Source organism: Prionailurus bengalensis, chromosome F2 (assembly GCF_016509475.1).
Source record: "Prionailurus bengalensis isolate Pbe53 chromosome F2, Fcat_Pben_1.1_paternal_pri, whole genome shotgun sequence".
Classification (NCBI taxonomy): Eukaryota; Metazoa; Chordata; class Mammalia; order Carnivora; family Felidae; genus Prionailurus; species Prionailurus bengalensis.
Genome location: NC_057353.1, coordinates 9,043,780 through 9,062,584, shown reverse-complemented (window position 1 = coordinate 9,062,584; position 18,805 = coordinate 9,043,780). Strand labels below are relative to the sequence as shown.

Sequence of the window (18,805 nt, the reverse complement as noted above, 5' to 3'; positions counted from 1 at the left end):
TTAGATTCCTCAAAGTGTTACCGAGAGTTAGATGGAAAAGGAACGAAGCCCTGGTCCTTTCCCTTGCCACAGTAAAGACTTCCAGGACAGGGAAAGGAAAGTACCGCTGAGCAACCTGTTATTAAAAGGACACTCCAAGGGAGGAGCAGGTCAAGTGAGGAGAGACAAAGGCCCTAGAAACTCTAGGGTGTGGGCTTCTATCAGTTTCGCTTTTCCCCTGGCTTCTAGGGTTGCAACATTTGAGTGACAGCCCTGGATTATATAATAATTAGCCAACAGTCCATGTCCTTTCCCAAGATGTATTTAAAATACCTGCATGGGGTAGGAAATCGCAACATTTTGTCTATTCTAGGGACATAGGTCAGGTCTGCATAAGCACAACAAGCATATCAAACTTAACTCTCCCTGGGCCGGGATGTTGTGCCCACAGACCCGCTGCCAGATGGGTGCCACGGGTGGTCCCCGGGCGGTCCTGGGTTGGGGCTGTCCATCCTCCTGTCGCTCATGCCCAGCTTCCTGCCTAATGAAAGCGGCTGTATGTCGAAAAATTGCAAAACCAGGTGCACAAAGTCGTAACTGACTTTGGTAAAGGTTACAGTTAGATCCTGCCCGTCTTCAGTTACGACCCCGTTCAAGCAGCTTGCTGGGAAGTGCAGGTCACCCCACCCCCACCGTCTGAACCTAGAGCATTCCCACAAAACCTTTCGTAAGCCAAAATAGCCATAAAGGGAAGAAGCAGTTGTCATTAACTTCCATGGAAAATTCTTCGAGTGCTCCCAGACGCAAAACAATAAGCCCTCTTAGGCTTTTCTTATACCTTAGGACACATCTTGCTAACAGATGAACAAAAGAAATCGAGATAAAGCACCGATGCTCATAGACACAGTCCAGAGCTCTGGCGGCTGGGCTCTGAGATGCCGCGTGTGGTTCCTGGGGAAGGAGCTTGGCGGAGCCAGTCTCCCTGCTCGGGTGCACGCTGCCTCCACAAAGGCCCAACAGGTGCCAAATGATGCCAAAGACTCATCTCGCTTTTCACCCTTTTTTTTCTTTTTTTTTTTTTCCATAAAAACAAAAGCCCTCTTTGGATTTCCTTGGTTAGCGAAAACAGGTAATGATGTCGTAAATCTTTAGAAAAGTGGGGGCACACCCACCATGAGACTCAACCCGTTAGCTGGACCCACAGGCGTGAGGCAAGCTCTCTCCTTCTTACCCATGTCATGTCGATTTCCCATTCTCTCTCTCCCCCAGTTTTGCTTTTCTTTCCATTGTCCCTGCGATCTGTATAAATGTAAGGAAAACGTGGTGTGCGTGTAAGCCGACGTGTTTGAAATACACCCTCGGCAACCGTCTCCCTTGGTATGTGGGCAACCGAGAAAATGCAGGTCGAAGGAAGCAACGTCTTGCATTGGGGTCAAGCTTTCTCACCCCCAGACCTTGCAGGCTGGCCTCGGACCCAGACAGCTACAGGGAGGAGGGAGAGGCTCACGTGGCCTTCATTCTCTGACCACTCTCCCGATGAACCGCGAAAAACCAGCCGTGGCCCACGGAAGACTTCATATGGTGATGTCCTGATCTGGCACTCCCGCCCTCTGGACGGCGCGGGAGCCCGAATTCTGCCTTTTTCTCTCCTGGGGCGCTTTTGTGAGTTCTCCGAAGCCTTCTCTCCCCACTCTCCTGCTGGACACCAAGTTCATTTCCCTGGGTATTCCCTGCTGTGGGTGACGTGCTCTCCAGCCCGCCTTGGAAGCTGCGTCTGCCCGAGGCCTCCCTGTCACAGTCACCTTGGTGTGGCCAGCGGGGCGGTCCTCACAGCCAGGATCACCTCAAGGGAGCCCTGGCCTGGCTGCTTTCTGGGCAGCTACTTTGTCTAGGACAGAAAACCCAAGGAGCCCAGGCCGCTCCATGCAGGAAAATCTCTTAACCTTAAAACCTGGGGCACGTGGATTTTTTTTTTTCCTCTAAACACTTCCCTCCAAACCCCTGTCATTCTGAGCCAGAGATCGGAGGTGGTCAAGATGAGCACCGCATTCAGCAACTAGCTTTAAATGGATCCTCACGCATCTTTCTCCTCCTATCATGCTCCTGGTCTACGGTGATGGTGAAAGGGAGGCATTGACCCGGATCCCTACAGTAGTTCTGGAAAGACGGCTGGCGAGCGCCTCTCTTGAGGACGTATATAGTCTCTTTGTTGCTCTCGGTGTTTGAATTTCGGTGAAAACTGCAAGACAGTGAAAAAACTTACATGTAGCATCCTGTTGCATAGGTTTGAGGCAATTGGGCACCTCCCTCCCTTCCCCCCCACGCCTCCCCCTCCAGGCACAGGGCACCATGGAATCAATCAGCAACCCTATCTGTCCAGGTCTGTGCCAGCCAACGAGGAAGTTATAAAGAAAAACTGGATTATAAGCCTTTGAGAACTAATCATCCCAATAAATAGAACTAATGGCGTTCATTCAAACCACAACACATCGAGTCAATAGCAGTCCTGTGCCAGCTGGCACAGCTCTGTTAGGCTAGCCAGACCAGGCACGTGAAAAACTGGGGTGGGGAAGCCACAGAGCCTTAGTAAGGGACGGGGCACAAGCAGGTGGAGCAGGGGCTAGCCTTAGCCTGTCCTTCCCTGCAGGATAACCTGGAACGTGCAAATACAGGATGCCTCCCGACCTCAGCCGCTCCAGGGGGGCCAAAGGGTCACAGAGTTCCTCATCCTCGGGGAAGGGCCTTCCTCAGCCAGAGACAGCCTAGGAAAGCCAATGTGCACCCAGCATCTGAGGAAAGCGGACGGAAGAGAAAAGCATAACCTTCGCAGTGTGTGGGAAGCCCAAGTCAAGAATGGGAATTTGAGGGAAACGATCATTTGGTTGCTGGACTGTGTTTCTTCAAGCACAAGACACGAGATCACGTTAGTAGAGTACTGGGAATATCGTGCAGAAATAGTGGGGAAGACAGGGCAGGGCTAAGCTGAACAGGAAAGGTTAGGAACGCAAAAGAAATTCAGAGCCTGAGCCGTTGACAGGATGCTGGGGCGGGAAGACGGCCGACTGCACAGGGCTCGCTCGGAGCAGGGCTGAGATCTGGCAAGGCCAAGAAGGGCAGGAGGAAGCACAGCAGAGGGGAAAACAGCTTCCAAAACAGACAGAAACACCCGTGTTATAAAGCACACACCGTCATTAAGGGGAAGCAAAGGATTTGCTTTCCCTCTGCATCTTTGTTCCCTCTGCAGTCCCTGCCTCAAGAGCCCCGTCCTGGACCTCGCAAGCTTTGGCCGAAATCTGCCCTACAGTTAGGATGCAAGCAGAGCACCCTTCCAGATTCTTTAGTGTGCATTTGTCTCCTCCTTCTACTTGGCTGGAGCCTTGCTGTGATTGATGGAGACACGTGACTTCACTTGTAAGCGTTGCCCTAGTTTTTCTTATCCAGGTCAGTCTTTGAAGGACCTTAGGTCACAAATCCAGCCAGACAGGGAACTTTATTCACCCTCAGGATTTACATGCGTTGGCTGCGTGCGCCTGGGAAAGAAATATCCGTGCACCCCCTCCCTGGCCATCTGCATTCTGGTTTGTGTAGCAGAAGGGCTGGTTTTTCTCCCTCGTTATTTCATAGTTGTTTCCACCTGCACAAGTCAGTGGGGACAACAAGCTTGGCGATCATGCTAGACAGGAACTGAAGATGTTTCTTATCCTCTTAAGACATTATCGAGACAATTTTGTTGGAACAGGCAGTTACAATACGACTGTGGCAGAAACGCAGGTGTAATCTCCACCCCCCGCCCTATTTGGTCTCCAAGCAGTTACATTAATATCGCATACAGGATCCGGTTTTTTGACTAGATTTGTTTGTCCTTCCTCCCTTCTAAAACCTCAGTTAAAAAAATTTTTTTGTAATACTTATTTTTGGGGAAGACAGAGTGCAAGCGGGGGAGGGGCAGAGAGCGAGGGAGACACAGAATCCGAAGCAGGCTCCAGGCTCTGAGCTGTCAGCACAGACCCCCAACACCGGGCTCGAACCCAGGAACCCTGAGATGATGACCTGAGCCGAAGTCAGATGCTTAACCAACTGAGCGCCCAGGCGCCCCTAAAAAAAATCAGTTGTTTGAGGTATTATGTATATTTGATAAAATTTGCCAAGTTCAAGTATTCAACCTGCTGAATTTTGACAAATGTATAGAGTCAGGGAACCACTCCCACAGTAATAGTATGGAACACTTCTATCACCTTAGATGTTCCCACAGGGGTGTCTTGCAGCCAACCCCCTCCTCGGAGCCCTGTCCCTGGCATACTTGGTCCCTTTCTTAAACATGAAGAGGGATGTGAGCAGCCTAAAAAGTTCATGGTCACATAAATAGCACCTGAGGCCTTTGTTCTTAATCTCCAGTAAATGCAATTTGTTGGTCATTTCCTTACTGTCACGCTGAAGAATCAAGAATCGTTAAAATCTATCTTTTGCCACTTATTTGGAGCTGAACTCACCGTCTTTGTTGACTTGCTCCGTGGACAGCGTAGAGAAAGTTTGCTCCGTGTTTCCAAAGAGAAGCCACTGTAATTGACATCTGTCTGGGGCTGCAAAGAGAGCAGTCTGAGCTTAAAGACAAAGAGATGCACCGTTGAAATTCAGGGCAGACAACTCTGTCTCCTACCTCTCCTCCTATTATCTTTTGGTTAGACTTTGGTAAGATTTTGTGTCTGGGACGTTGTCACCCTTATTCCATTACCCTACGGGAATAAGAAGAGATGGGAAGTAATGAACAAAGCTAAGCAAGGAATGTGGGGAAGGGGCAATGGTGGTGCAAATGCAGTGGAGTGGAACAAAATGCATCAGAAGTCATTTTTGGGGCATGCATCAAGTGTTTTGGGTTCTGGGATACCAACCCCGAATAAGCTGTGGGGTCTTGCCCACCAGGAGCTCGCAGTTCAGTAGGGGAGGCAGCCATGTCATCGGGCAGTGATGAGATGATTGGATCATGCGATGACAGAGGCCGTGCTGTTGGTTACCGGAACGCGTACAAAGAGCCTGGCGTCCATTCTTACATCAGGAAAGCCTCCTGGAGACTGTGATATGCTGGCTTGGAAAGCACGAAGAGCTATAAAACCTGAGAATTTGTTCCTTGGGATTGTTCATGGTACTAAGCGATTCATAAAATAGCAATCGGGGACTTCTTAAAATGAAGTGGTATCACGCAGAAGCATGGAAGAAGTGAGAAACATTAAAAATGCAATCCGAATCAGGTTATATGCAAATCTAGGTGATTCAATGATTTCATAGAGAGAAAGGGAGGGAGCGAGGAAAAGGGAGAGAAACAGAGAGAGAAGAGAGAGAGAACATGGTACGCCACGGAGCACACACTGTGGCAGAGCCTGAAAATGTGGGCTCTGCATTTGGGGGGCTAAGGGTCTTGCTGCCTTCCCAAGAAGGATTGTGTTGCCCACATATGGGCATTGTGTGGAAATCAAGCAGAATGGGAAATGGAAAACCGGGGTTCTGATCTGGCTTAGCTCTGGGGTAACTCAACTTACCTACCAGATCAAGGGATGGAGCAAAATTATCTCTTGTTTTAACCTCTAGAGTTTTCTAATTTGATGTTTACCTGGCAGGTATTTGTAACTTTGTAGTGAGGTATAAGGATGGTAAGATGTTACTTGAGGCAATAACACACAGGCGATGATGGCTCTATCTGCCCATGGCTCTCTGCAGAGGAGAGCAACATCAGGCTATTCTTCAAGTGGCTATGGCTTTTGCCACGTGTATGGATGTTCAACGAGAATAACCCTGCTTACCCCGGCTGAAATGACTAGACCAGAGCCGAAGACACCCAGGAGGATATAGTGAGAAGTACGGCATGCCAAGTAACTACCAGTAGGGGTGACCCAATCAGAGCTTTCCTTGCTGATGTAAACAGGATGCACAGAAAAAACGTGGGTCGCTGGAACTGCTGTTGTATATTACATGACTATGAGTCCATCTTGAAGCACGTCATGATCTGCTATTACAGTTTTAGAAGCACTGAGACACAGAATGAATCTAAATTTCTGAGTATGTTGCTGGTGTTTCCCATTACTACAGATCTTCTTACATAAACCCATCTAGAGCAATCGGATTTGCTAACTATGGAAGTCCCAAGGACAAGCAGGAAGCTCTCTCTGTCTAAGGGAGGCTCCTGGGTGAAGACAGATGAGTAAGAGATTTCGTTCTGCTAAAAGACTAGGTGCTTCTGGAAGGCACTTTGTAGCATCATATAGTATTAGTAAGCAGATGCTGCAGAAAAAAAGACATTCTCTATTTGCTTTGAGACTAACTAAGATGAAGAAATAAATTGGCAAAATTGGCTTTATGGTTAAATTGATAATGTGGGAATATTGGCTGAGATTTCACCTGACTTGCAGCTAACCAGTTAGCCTGCCAGTTTCATGGATGCTGGCAGAAGACACAAGACTCCTGGCTCAGAGACAAAGCATTTGTGGCATTCAGACTCAGCATTTGCACTTGTTTCTCAAGGCTCACTTCCAACAGAGTGGCACTCAGAGGGTCCAGAGGAGCGTAACTTTGAGCTTAGGGACCTTGAGACTTTTATAATTGGCTGCAAGGCTGCCTGCCCTTATCTTTATTTTAATGTGTAGGAAACAAAGTTGTCCTTTTCTCTGGAGGATGATAGTTCTCTGTCTTTCAAGGCTGTTTGCTGTACAAACATCCTTGAAAGGATAGCGTTCTTGAAAATGGAGTCAGTGCCTCTGCTGGAAAGGCAAGCAGAAACAGAGACTTAGAGATAACTGGCTCCAAACAGTCACCCTTTAGTAGAATCATGAAATCAATGTAGAGGGTTTACACACATAAAAGAATGTTTCATGTAGTAGGGTAAGCATTGTTTGGGGAAACTTTTCCTTTGTTATATCTACGTGTAAAAACATTTTTCCCCTTTTTTCATTGGCAATAACTTTGAGACACATTGGCTGTGACATTATTAAATACATTGAGTTCTTACATTCCGGGTGACATCACTTGGCTTGCATTATACCCAAAACAGTGCAATAGCAACATGTATTATGTTGGGGTTTTTCTAATATAAATCATAAATACAATGCCATAGACTCCATATTATAATCATGATTGATACACACATTCAAATGCTATTTTGGAGACTAGAAAATTTTAGATACTATATCGTGAGGGTTTTTTGGACTGATTAAGAAGGTAAATTTTACCTCAGGTTTCGGGTAGATAGTGGGCAAAATGTGCTTTATGAGTTTGGACCACTTACAGAACAAAACACAGTGTGGGGAAATTTACATTACTAACTGAATTGATGCTTTGCCAAGCATTGGATTTAATAAAGAGCACACACATAAGTTAACAAATATGTGACATCTTAACAGCTCCAAAGCAAATATTTATTTCATCTGACTTGTATGCCTATGAAACAAATGTTCTGGACAGAGAAAATGAATGTTGGGTCCTTCATGTATTTGTTAAATTCAAGATTTTTAAAAACACTTTACACAAAGGACAAAATTACATTAAAACTAGTTCTTAAAAGTCCAGTTTCCATCTGAGTAGATGTTTATGATATCTCTGCTTGGATATACAGAGATCTGAGTTCACATATGCAAAAGGTCGGAGGATAGAAAGATCTGCAAAACACCTACCTGCCTTCATGTTGGCTATATGGATTAGAGTAATTACAATATCAAAGAGTAGAAATTATACTCAGTTTTCTATACCTACCACACTGCTTCTGTTTAAAATAAGTATTCACTGTTATTATTGCTAAGGTCAGAGTCATAGCAGAAGGTTTTAGTGCTAACATATTATTTTATATTAATTGCTAACATATTACTTTATATTAACTGAAAAACTTACTCATTTAAATTGAGAATTTCAAAATCTTTGGGAAAATTGATTTTAAGAATGGATGTAGATCATGTTTTAGAAATACATGAAATCTTAACACGTGAAAGCCATTGTCCCAAGAACTGTATGATCTGCTAAAGAGAGAACTTTAGCAGCAGAACCAAGTACCATTTCACCGGATCTATTAAAAAAATAGAATTATTGTTTTTATAGGCTCACTTAAAGGAGGAGTATAAAAATAATATTTTTCTTGGAATATTGTAAACATGAAGAGGTGCTATGAGTTCATTGTTTTTTCTTGCTTTCTCAGAAAAGTAGTAACACCACTTTTCCATGGGGTTCAACTAGCTGGAATGTTTGATCAGTTTAACTGTCTGCCTGAAATGCTCTTTCAGGAGAAAAACAACACAAGAAAACTAACTGGCATTGATTTCACCACACACACACACACACACACACACACACACACACACACAATTTCTCCAAGATAAATTTTGGGGTTAGGAGTCATTCAGGCAAATCAAAACATGCCATCATTTAAGATGTTAATAACGTTCTATAAATGGGTGTGATTTATTTCATACATAATGGAGAGCATAAGGAAAGGTGGTATTTGCAGGAAGGCAGTAACATTCAGACTTCTAGGAGAGGTCCTTTGTCTGATGTAATCAAGACAGGAGTGGGTTGTGGACGCAAATCTATAAATATATAATAACTTGTCTCTCTTTTAATGTACGGTGAGTTTTCTTTGAGCACATTCATTAGCTGCACTTTCAACCACATGAGTAATGCATAATCTAAGACGACCAGCTTGCTTTCTTTAAAGCCAAGCAATCCAATTTCAGCACCTGTTTGAGCTTTGATGATTCTTTTTCGTCACAGTCGGGGACAGTTTTTGCCCCAACAACCGAAATTGGTGGTAATTTTTGTTTTTCGTGACTCACCTGGATCCAGTCATTCAGCTTTCAGCTTTATATATATACTCATATTTAAGTTTTATATATATACTCATAAAGCTTTCACCTTTATATATATACTCATATTTGATTGTTTTACATGATATTTTACTTGTATTTGTAATAATAACCATGATGACAAAATGGGGTTGAAATAAAACTAACACTAAAGAGTATAGAAAGTTCTAGTAGTGGGAGTAAAAGTGGGCAGTCCCCCAAAAGGTGGCATTTATTAGGTGTAAACATGCTGATGGTGGAAAGCAGGGTCTGCCAAGCCAGTTAAGTGGAAAGTGGTTAAAGAAGTTTCTCCTGTGTGTCAATTCTTGTTGCTACTAGTATTTTTACAGAATAAGGCACTCCTCATCTTCAACACCTAGAAAAAAAGGTTATTTTTGAAAGTCCAGTTTGCCTCAGTTCACAAACCTAATATTTTTTTAATTGATTGATTAATTTTATTTTAGAGAGTCAGAGCATGCAGGCGGGGAGAGGGGCGGAGGGAGATAGAGAATTCCAAGTAGGCTCCACCCTCAGCAAAGAGCCCAATGAGGGGGAGAGGGGCAGCGCTCCATCCCACCACCAACCCACCCTGGGACGGGACCATGACCTGAGCAGAAATCAAGAGTTGGACGCTCAGCCAATGAGTCACCCAGGCACCCCCACAAACCTATTATTTTCCATTTACTTTTATGTAATTTTCATTGGTATGTATTTATTCTTTAGAGCCTCTAACATGTTACTGAAAAAGCAAGTTTCTTGCAATCAAATTCCTATGAAGTTTCTAAGACAACATCACTGTCCCACATGTAATTAAGTTTCATCTTCATCACAAAGTTTCCCTTAATGATTACATGTTATATTTTACGAATATCTATTACGTATTACCTATCGTGTCACCTGGGTACTAGAACCCTTCTTGGAACCATGACGTTTAAACTCACTCATTGTTTTCAGGGAAACTTCTCCTGCGATTCTTTAATCTCTTCCCCGAAGTATAGATGCTCCAGAGCTTTAAGGATCCCTCTGGATGTCTCATTAGTGCTTTGTATAGTGCCACAGTGAATGGGGCCCGCTAGTCCTTTCCAATACCCTTGGAAAATATTATTCAATTTATTTTTACAAACCTCGTCTATACTTTCCCCTGACGCTTTCAATATTTTCATAGCTACTCCCCAACTCCTATCTTTCGTTGATTTCAGAGTGTGGTTTGAGGTGGTTCAGTTGAACTTAAGCCTTTCTACTTCAACCCTGATCTTTATATTTGCCTCTGGATTTGGTAGCCATAACTGCCCTGTGCCCTTCACTTTCAGCTTTCTTTTCAAAGCAGCTTTGCTTAATTGTGAATTTGTTCCCAAAAGCTGAGGAGAACAGTGCCAGATTCTTAAGATCTGGTGCTGTAAACACTTCAGAGACTGGTCCTTCCTTGATTTGTATTTGTACTTGATTTCGTGCTGTGATTATTTTTGAGCTAGTTACAGATTGCTGGCAGGGAAACTGCGCAATCAATAGTCTTTGTTTATTGCATCTATATAACCATATGCAAATTCTACAGATGTCCTGAACTCTGAGGAAGTGGTGAAGGTCAGCCTGTCTCTGCTGACTTGCCTAACAAAGGATGTTCAGAATCCATTCTGTATACTTGCAGTATTTAAGGTCATTAGTGATTAAAGCCCATTTACAACCAATGACTTTTTGGCTATGAACTGTGAAACAGGCTGCATTTTAAGTTGATTTTATATAAATACCCTAACACTTGAGAACGATACTGCACATCTTAATGTTCACTAGTGACATGGAAAATAAACTTACTCATGCTTATAATAATATTATAATTTAGTAAGTACAGTATTCAGCATTCCTGCTAACGTATCGAAGGCAAATTATTTCAGGTAAAGGCTTCTGGAAGCCTTTGGAGGGCCTATATTGGCTCGAAGATTACATATTCCGGATTGACTGCCCATCCTGTGACCACCTTTATATCAACTAGGCTTTCTCAGTTCCTCTTCCATCTCAACCTCTGGGACGAAGGTGTGTGTCAAGTGAAAGAGCGTTTTCTTTCATTATGAAAGCCCAGAACCAAGGCATATTTTTCAGCTGCGTAGAGGGTGGTTTATTCTGGCAGATGGAGGAACAGGGAAAAATCTATATAAACCTACGGATGCAAACGCATAAGCAAGCGTTTGGATCACCACAGAGAGACCAACAGAATAAAGAGCCAAGTAAAATTCCCCAGTATGGCAGAGGTCACTGCCGACCGACCTCTCCCACCGCGGAGACGCGATTTAAAGATACAGGCTCCGTCTACACAAGCGCTGGAGGAAACACACACACACACACACACACACACACACACACACACACACACGCACAAAACAAGAAAACATACAGATCTGTCTGAAAATGGTTTGTCATTGCCTCCGTTCGTCAATAATCTGAGAGTGACGGGAAGTCTAGCCTGTAAAACAAGCGGTAGACTTTATGTCAACCATGCGTCGTCGTTCAAAGAGAGATTTAGTTTCAATTTGCACAAGGCACTCAGCACCCTCCCTGCGTGGAAAAGAGCTCCGTCACACCCGAGAGCGACTTGAAAACCCAGCCACCGCTCCAGCCCCGCGCCACGCGGTGGTGCGTCCCTTGGCTCCCGGAGCCCCGCAGCCCGCCGCCCCGCCCCCAGGATCAGCCCGCCCCGAGGGCGGGGAGGACGTGGCCCCGCCCCCGCCCCGCCCCCTCGCGTAACCCGGATACACACCCACGCTCCCCTTTCACCTCCCAGCCGTTGGCTAACGTGGAAGCGCGTCCCGCTGGCCGGCTGAGGAGCCCGGACCGCGTTGCCCTGGGCAGTTGGGCGCGCGGCCCGGCGACGGAGGGCTTCTCGGCGCGGCTCGGCCTTTCCCGGGAGGGAGCGATGGGGCGCGCGGGCGCCGGCGAGCGGACGCCGGTGTAAGACGCGCGGCGCCCGGCCCCGGAGCGAGGCGGCGGCGGCGGCGGCGGCGGGCGCGGGGAGGCCTGTGAGGGCCGCCGCCCCGAGCCCCGGCCTCCCGCGCCATGGCCCCCATGGGCATCCGCCTGTCCCCGTTGGGGGTGGCCGTGTTCTGCCTGCTAGGGCTCGGCGTGCTCTACCACCTCTACTCGGGCTTTCTGGCCGGCCGCTTCAGCCTCTTCGGCCTGGGCGGCGAGCCGGGCGGCGGCGCGGCCGCAGGGCCCGCGGCCGCGGCCGACGGGGGCACCGTGGACCTGCGCGAGATGCTGGCCGTGTCGGTGCTGGCGGCGGTTCGCGGCGGCGATGAAGTGAGGCGAGTCCGCGAGAGCAACGTCCTCCACGAGAAGTCCAAGGGGAAGACGCGCGAGGGGGCCGAGGACAAGATGACCAGCGGGGACGTGCTGTCCAACCGCAAGATGTTCTACTTGCTCAAGACCGCCTTCCCTAACGTGCAGGTGGGTGGGTGCCACGAGCGCCGGGCGCCCTGGGGGGGGGGGGGCGACAGCGCCCGCCCGGGGTCGCCTTGCGGGGAGACCTGCTCGGAGCGAGCCCCAGCGCCTTGACCCCTCTGACAGCTCCAGGTCGTGGGGCCCTGGCTCCCATTTTTGCAGACGTGGAGCTCGAGACGCGGAAGTCTAGGTGCTCAAGGTCGTACACACAGTTGACACAAGAGCTGGGTGAGGTTGCAGGTAATCTGAGTCAGGGCCCTGGCCCTTCTGGCCCCTCCCCAGAAACGGGGACGCGCTTCGTGCCTGCGATCAGAAGCTCGGGGTGCCGGGCCGGCCTTGAAAGGCTGGGAAAGTTAACTTCGGCCCCTGCTGCGGGCCCGTCTGCAAAATGAAGGGGTTGGACTAGAACCCCCGTGGCCCTCCAGCCTTTCTTGATAGTTTCTATGGAACACGCGTTTTCTGCCGGAGCTAATTGGGGACCGAGGACGGTAGAAGTCTTGTTGCGGAACTGTTAGTTCGCAGGGCAACGTGGGAGGTATGCTTCTGGCTTACTTGAGCCGCCGAGTGATCAGGACCCTCTTCAAGGCGTGTGCATTTGGGGAGCTCTTCAAAGAAGGCTTCGGAAGTCTGTTTCCCAGCCACTTGGTTTCAGTTGCGCCCCCCTCCCCGCCCCCGTATTTTCTACAGAGAGTCAGAATTGGAAAACCTTGGCCTTTTATTTGGGTGCGTTTCTGGGGAAGGAATTGACATCTTCGTAGGTAAATCCAGAAGTGGGGATTTGTTATTCATACTTTAGGAATTCATCATTTTAGTGGAGCTGCTGTCGAATGAATAACCCTTTTAAAAATGTATAATAATTCCAGAGGAAGAGCTTAACTTAGTGTAGCAGTGCTTTGGAAGCGTTATGTGCTAACTCGTTTTGGCCACGGGGAAGAAAAATTGTTTCCAGTGGAATTTTATTAATTAGATAAACAGTGAAATCGAAACCCCAGCTTCTTTTGGAAAGTATCTGACCTTTTACTGTTGTTCTTGGAAGAGTTAAGCGAGTATTGTCATTGTAGAATTACCTGTTTCGTGTAATCCTCCCTCCAGTCTGTCGTATTACTGCTTGGGTTCTCTTTTTTCCTCTTTCCATCTGTCATTTTTTTCTTACTGCCTTTTTTTTTTTTCTTTCCTTTAAAAAAAAATTTTTTTTTCAGGGGGAAGGAACATTGGCTTCATGTCATGAGCCGCTGGCTACCAGATGTTATTGACACAAGAATTCTCAAACAAGACACAGAACGTTTATTCTTCTTTTGTCCTACCCTGCTCTATCATCACAAACAATACTTATCTTGGGTTTGTACAGATATGTGTACCTTGGGTATGTAGGATCCGCCGCCGGTAGGATATCTTTTCTCCAAGACACACGGTATCCTCTTAAGAGTTTGTCGAATAAACAGAGGAGTTTCACAGAAGTTGATGCAGAATAGTTACATCAGTAGAAATGGTGACCATGTCTTGAATTTATTTTAGGCACCCAGATAATGGCACGCAGGACTTCTTCGGATCCTGACAGCAACTTAGGAAGTAAATTTTATCGATGCCCAGTTTGCAGGCAGGAATGCGGGGCTCGCAACACTCCATGGTTTATATGAACTATCGAATGCTTCATTTTTAGCTAGATCTTTCGGAGGCTGTTTAAAACTTACAGTGCAATTCCCTAGGGAAAACCTCAACTTGTAGAAGATTAGAAGCCATGATAACAAAATACATCAAACAGAGTTGAAATTCGTTTTTTTGAAGATGAAGACGACGACATTCTTAAATACCAAAAACACGTACCTGCGTGCCCATGTGTGTTCACGTGTGAACCAAACCTTCTGCTTTGGGGAACTTCCACAGGATTCTGCATTTGTTTTCTCGCTTCTTAGCAAACGCGAAAGGAATGGCTGCCAAGTGGTAACACTGCATTTTATTGAACACAAAAGCCAGGCTTTCAGAAGTGCAGATGTTGAGGGCTCTGCCTCCATGTAAAATAGCTTTTTGTTTTCTTGTGACTGAATATTCACACGTTCACCTCTAGCGTTGGGCTTTTGCTGGTGTCGAGGAGGTCACATTTATTTCTACAATGTCCAAGTAGAACGTTGGACATGTCCTACTTGTCCTCTTGCCAAGTGGTGTCCTCTTGAACAGCCTTTGATCACTGCGTTAAGACTAGAGGCCAAATGTTACAGCCATCTATGTAGACACTCAGCCCCGGATTCCTTTTTCCCCTCTCATCGTCCCCCAGCACCCGGAAGGTAGTCCTAGACGTCTCGTTGGTTTTGAAGCCTCACCTGGATTTTGGGGGGTAACGATTTTAAGTCCAGTCCGACTCAAATTGGCAAATTAGCATTGATTAGCCACAGATGCTTTCTTATTTTATCCTGATGCCCTGTGCAAATAGAGAGAGGTCTCTTACTTTTTACCACCCTTTTCCTGTCTGGAGTCCGAGGCTTGAGCTTTCCTATCTCACGTTTATTCCTCATACAAGGATATACCACGTGTCACTCTAGAATACGCATGTGGGGGTAGTTTTGCCCTCAGGGGACATTTGGCACAGTCTGGAGATTTTTGGTTATCACAGCTGGAGGTGGAATACTACTTGGCCTCTAGTAGGTAGACCGTAAGCATCCCACAATGCATAGGACAGCTCTCCGTAACAGAGAATGACGTAGCCTAATTCTTCAGTTGGGGCCAGGGTTGAGAAACCCTGCTCTAGAGAAGTGAGTGTTATCCTAAGAAAACTCCAGTTTGGGCTGGGAGCCCCGGATTTCCTTTGGTGTGCAGCCTTTCTTCTGTCAGGGATCTTGGGAGAGTCCCCAGGCAACCTTTCTTCTCTTCTTAAACGCATGGGCCGTGCTTGATTTTATTATGTGAAAATACTAGTAACTGCAGCCATTTGTGCGGCACTTTCATTATATTCTTCTGGATGGTGATGAAAAGGAAGGCTGGAGATAGTTTTCTGGAGTGGATTTGCAGCTACAGAACAGACACACTTAGATTTATAGTTTCAATTTACTATACAGGGAACTCTGTATTTGAAAGGCTCCTGTCCTCAACTTTCCTTGTTCAAAGTGTTTTTTGTTTTTTTTTGTTTTTTTAACGTTTTATTTATTTTTGAGAGAGAGAGAGCATGAGCTGGGGAGGGGCGGAGAGAGAGGGGGACAGAGGACTCAAAGCAGGCTCTGCACTGATCGCAGCAAGCCCAACGCGGGGCTTGAACTCACGAACCATGGCATCTTGACCTGAGCCTGAGTCGGACGCTCGACTGACTTAAGCCAGCCAGGCACCCCAACTTGTTCAGTTTTTGACGATGATTCATTTTATTTGAAGATACGGCATGCTACTCCAATCTGATAGAGGAGTCTTAGGCCTGTGCTTCCTTGACCTTTAAGATGGGAGTTAAACTCTTCTCTCAACAGCAGTACTCACTGGAAAAGTTTGAGAAGCTTAATACAGTGCTAAGAACACTTGACTTGACATCTTGTCCAGTCACCTGCCTGTGTAATCCTGGCCAGTCATTTCACATCTCTGAGCGGCAGTTCCCCTTCTGTAAAATCTAGATAACTAGTAAATTTGATAATTAGTGCAGACATAAGCACTGCAGACAGAAAAAAATACAAGTTGAAAGGAGCTGGCCCAATAGAGGTAGTAGGATAGTAAATTCCAGTACCCTGATGAGTCTGAATCTGATGCACTTGGGGAAATCACTGTGGAAGAAATTAGGAAGGTAATCACATGGCGAGTTCACTCAAAGAGGGTTGGAGCTAATCTTTAGTTTAATCCTAAAGTACTAAAGAGGGCCAGATTTACCTGACTTTTCTTGAAGCCTGCAACATGCCATACTTTGTTTGGGCTGTGGCCATTTGGAGGTGGGTGAGACCAGTTAGAAGTATGTTAAAACAGGCTGTGCAAGAGATGAGGACCAGAACTCCGCTAAAAGGGAAGTTATACTCAGCTTGGTTTCCTGGCTAACGTTTAGTTAGTCCTCAGTAAGTGAGCCTTTGTATTACCTCCGTTGATTTACTCTTGACAACGACATAGGAAGTTAAGTACTATTGCCCCCATTCTGCAGATAAAGAAATTGAGGCTTGGAGAGGATAACTAATTTACCAAGTGTTACACAATTAGAAGATAATTTTAGCCTCTCAGGGATTGACTTAGTGATCGGAGAATCATCTCAGGTCCATTTAATTCTGTAGATAAGGCAATATAGGAGGTATAACCACAGTGTATTCTTAACAAACCTATAGTGCTTTGAATGATTAGTAGAGCTCAGGGGAGACACTTGGAGAATCGTTTGGAGGGGGTAAACCAGCTAGGAGGTTTTCTCTAGTGAGAGATGATACATTTTAAATTGCTGTGGTCACAGAAAAGAGCGAATTGGAAAGATAGGAGAGAATTTCTAAGGATGTTCCGAAAACGACCCCTTTATATCTGATTTTCACAATTGGTTTTGAAGAGTGGGCGATGACAACTCAAAGGGGGCAGATTATGAGTGCCATCTTTGACGTGAAGTTAGAGTTGCCTTTGATATGGCCAAGGGGACATGTTAAGGAGGTAGTCGAATATATCAGTCTGAAGCTCTGAAGACACATCGGAATTGGAAATAGGAATTTGTGAGTCATCAGTGTTGTGATATTAATTGAAAGCTGTTGTGGACAGGATTGCTTATGGAAAGACTATATTGTGAAAGGGGAAGATCAAGGGCCTACAGCCAAGGATAACGCAGATTGAAAATAATCACTTAACAAGAATAATAGCATCCAGCTTTTATTCATTGCTTACTCATTGTTAAGCACTATACTAAGTTTGTTTGTTTTACCTATTCTGTTTCATTGATTCACCCAAAGAACCCTGTAGGGAGATGTGTTTATCATTCACTTTTAGCAGCTCAGAAAGCTTAGGGGACCAACCTGGATAAAGTCACATGCCCAAGAAATTGAGGAGCTGGCAGTGACAGAACACATACTCTTAATAGTGGTTCTGTGTGGTGAATGGTCACTGGTGAACTTTGTGAGAACTTGCTCGGTGGCTTGATGGAAAGGAAGCAAAACTGAAAAAGATGGGAGGTAAAAAAAAAAAATGGAGATAGTAAAGACAAGGCTTTCAAGAAATTGGACTCCTAAGGAGCTTGGCTGGGGTCTTCTATGGGACTAAGAGAAGTTTCTATGGATTTTTTTCTGGCATTGTTTTTAAGGTGTGAGACAGACGATAGAACGTGTTTAATTATTTATGGATATATATCTGAAAGATGGTATTGATAGTAAAAGACTTCTGAAAAGGTTGAAGAAGACAGGTAGAGCCATGTTTCTCCATCTAGAAAATACTTGTTGAATGCCTACTATGTGACAGGCACAGTGTGAGGCACTATATGTAAAAACATTTTAGGATATAATGATTCATGGAAAAATGTAGTGAATGGTGTCTTCTTAGGACATTAACCAAAATCCTCTGCAGCCTCAAAGTAACTGAGCTTTCATATGAATAGCTTTAATTGTGTTTTGGAGTCTTGATTTCCTATTCTACAATTCCTGTTGAGGACTGAGACAGAGAGGCAGTAGCAATGACGAAGGGAGAGTAGATTGAATGGAAAGGGTTTTGGGGAAGAAATGTAAGTATATTGGCAAAGAATAATGTTGTCAACTCAGAAGTATTTATTTAACACCTACTGTACCAGGGACTGGTTTAGGCTCCAGTAATGAAGGAAATTGTGTCCTTGAACTCATACAGCTTATGTTCCGGTAGGTTGAGATCTATAGTACACCTGTGATCAAATAAATTGATCTCAGATACTGATAAGGGTTTTGAAGAAGAAAAAATAAGACCATGTCAGAAGAGTGAGTGGGGCTTCTGCTTTGGCCATGATGGTCAGGGCAGACCACTGAGAGGCACTGTCATTTGAACTGAGATCTGAAGGATAAAAAACAGACAATCCTGCAGAGATTTGAGAAGAGTGTGCATGAGCAGAAGAGAAAAAATTAAGGAAACACAACGTTGCCAAAGGAACATAATTTTCTAGTACAAAGTACAAAGGCCCTGAGGCCAACGGACCAGAAAAAGACAAGTCTGGAGTGTAGTGTAAATAAGGATGCAAATGGAGAAAGGTTACTGGGGCCAGATCATCCGCACCTTTGTAGATGATGGTAAGGAGTCTGGATTTGACCTCTGTGCAATGAGAAACCACAGGTGTTCAGCAGGGAGTGACAAGAATCTGATTTAGGAAGATGGCGGGTTGCTGGGATGCAAGGGGAAGCTCCATAACAGCAGTGATTTTGTCCATCTTGTTCATTCTTCTGTTCCAGTACCCATAGCGGTTTGCAATACGTGGCCATTAGTAGCTGTTGAACGAATGAATGAATCCGTGAATGCACTGTAGGAGGCAAGAGCAATTGAAGGCTATTTTAGAAATCCAAGTGAGGGGGGCCTGGGTGGCTCAGTCGGTTGGGCATCCGACTTCCACTCAGGTCATGATCTCACGGTTTGTGAGTTCAAGCCCTGTGTCGGGTTCTGTGCTGACAGCTCAGAACTGGAGCCTGCTTCAGATTCTGTGTCTC

General features: G+C 45.6%; 1 protein-coding gene and 1 long non-coding RNA gene across 10 annotated transcripts in view; one reads left to right on the top strand and one right to left on the bottom strand.

The window, feature by feature from the left end:
* Positions 1 to 288: 288 nt before the first annotated feature.
* Positions 289 to 8,377, bottom strand: LOC122495432. Its single transcript, XR_006300450.1, has 2 exons — positions 4,470 to 8,377; positions 289 to 2,218 (listed from the first exon to the last, which is right to left on the bottom strand). It is a non-coding gene; the product is annotated as an uncharacterized LOC122495432 (long non-coding RNA).
* Positions 8,378 to 11,555: 3,178 nt separating this feature from the next.
* Positions 11,556 to 18,805, top strand: part of BPNT2 (3'(2'), 5'-bisphosphate nucleotidase 2) — a 36,463-nt gene continuing 29,213 nt past the window's right edge. For 8 of the 9 annotated variants that reach the window (XR_006300449.1, XR_006300448.1, XR_006300445.1 and 5 more), the window contains exon 1: positions 11,558 to 12,230. Coding sequence is in view for 2 of the 9 variants with exons in the window: in XM_043601113.1 (XP_043457048.1) it covers positions 11,841 to 12,230 (390 nt within the window). In the remaining 7 variants the exon portion in view is untranslated. Of the gene's footprint in view, positions 12,231 to 18,805 lie in introns of all 9 variants that reach the window. The other variant, XM_043601115.1, reaches the window with a different exon arrangement.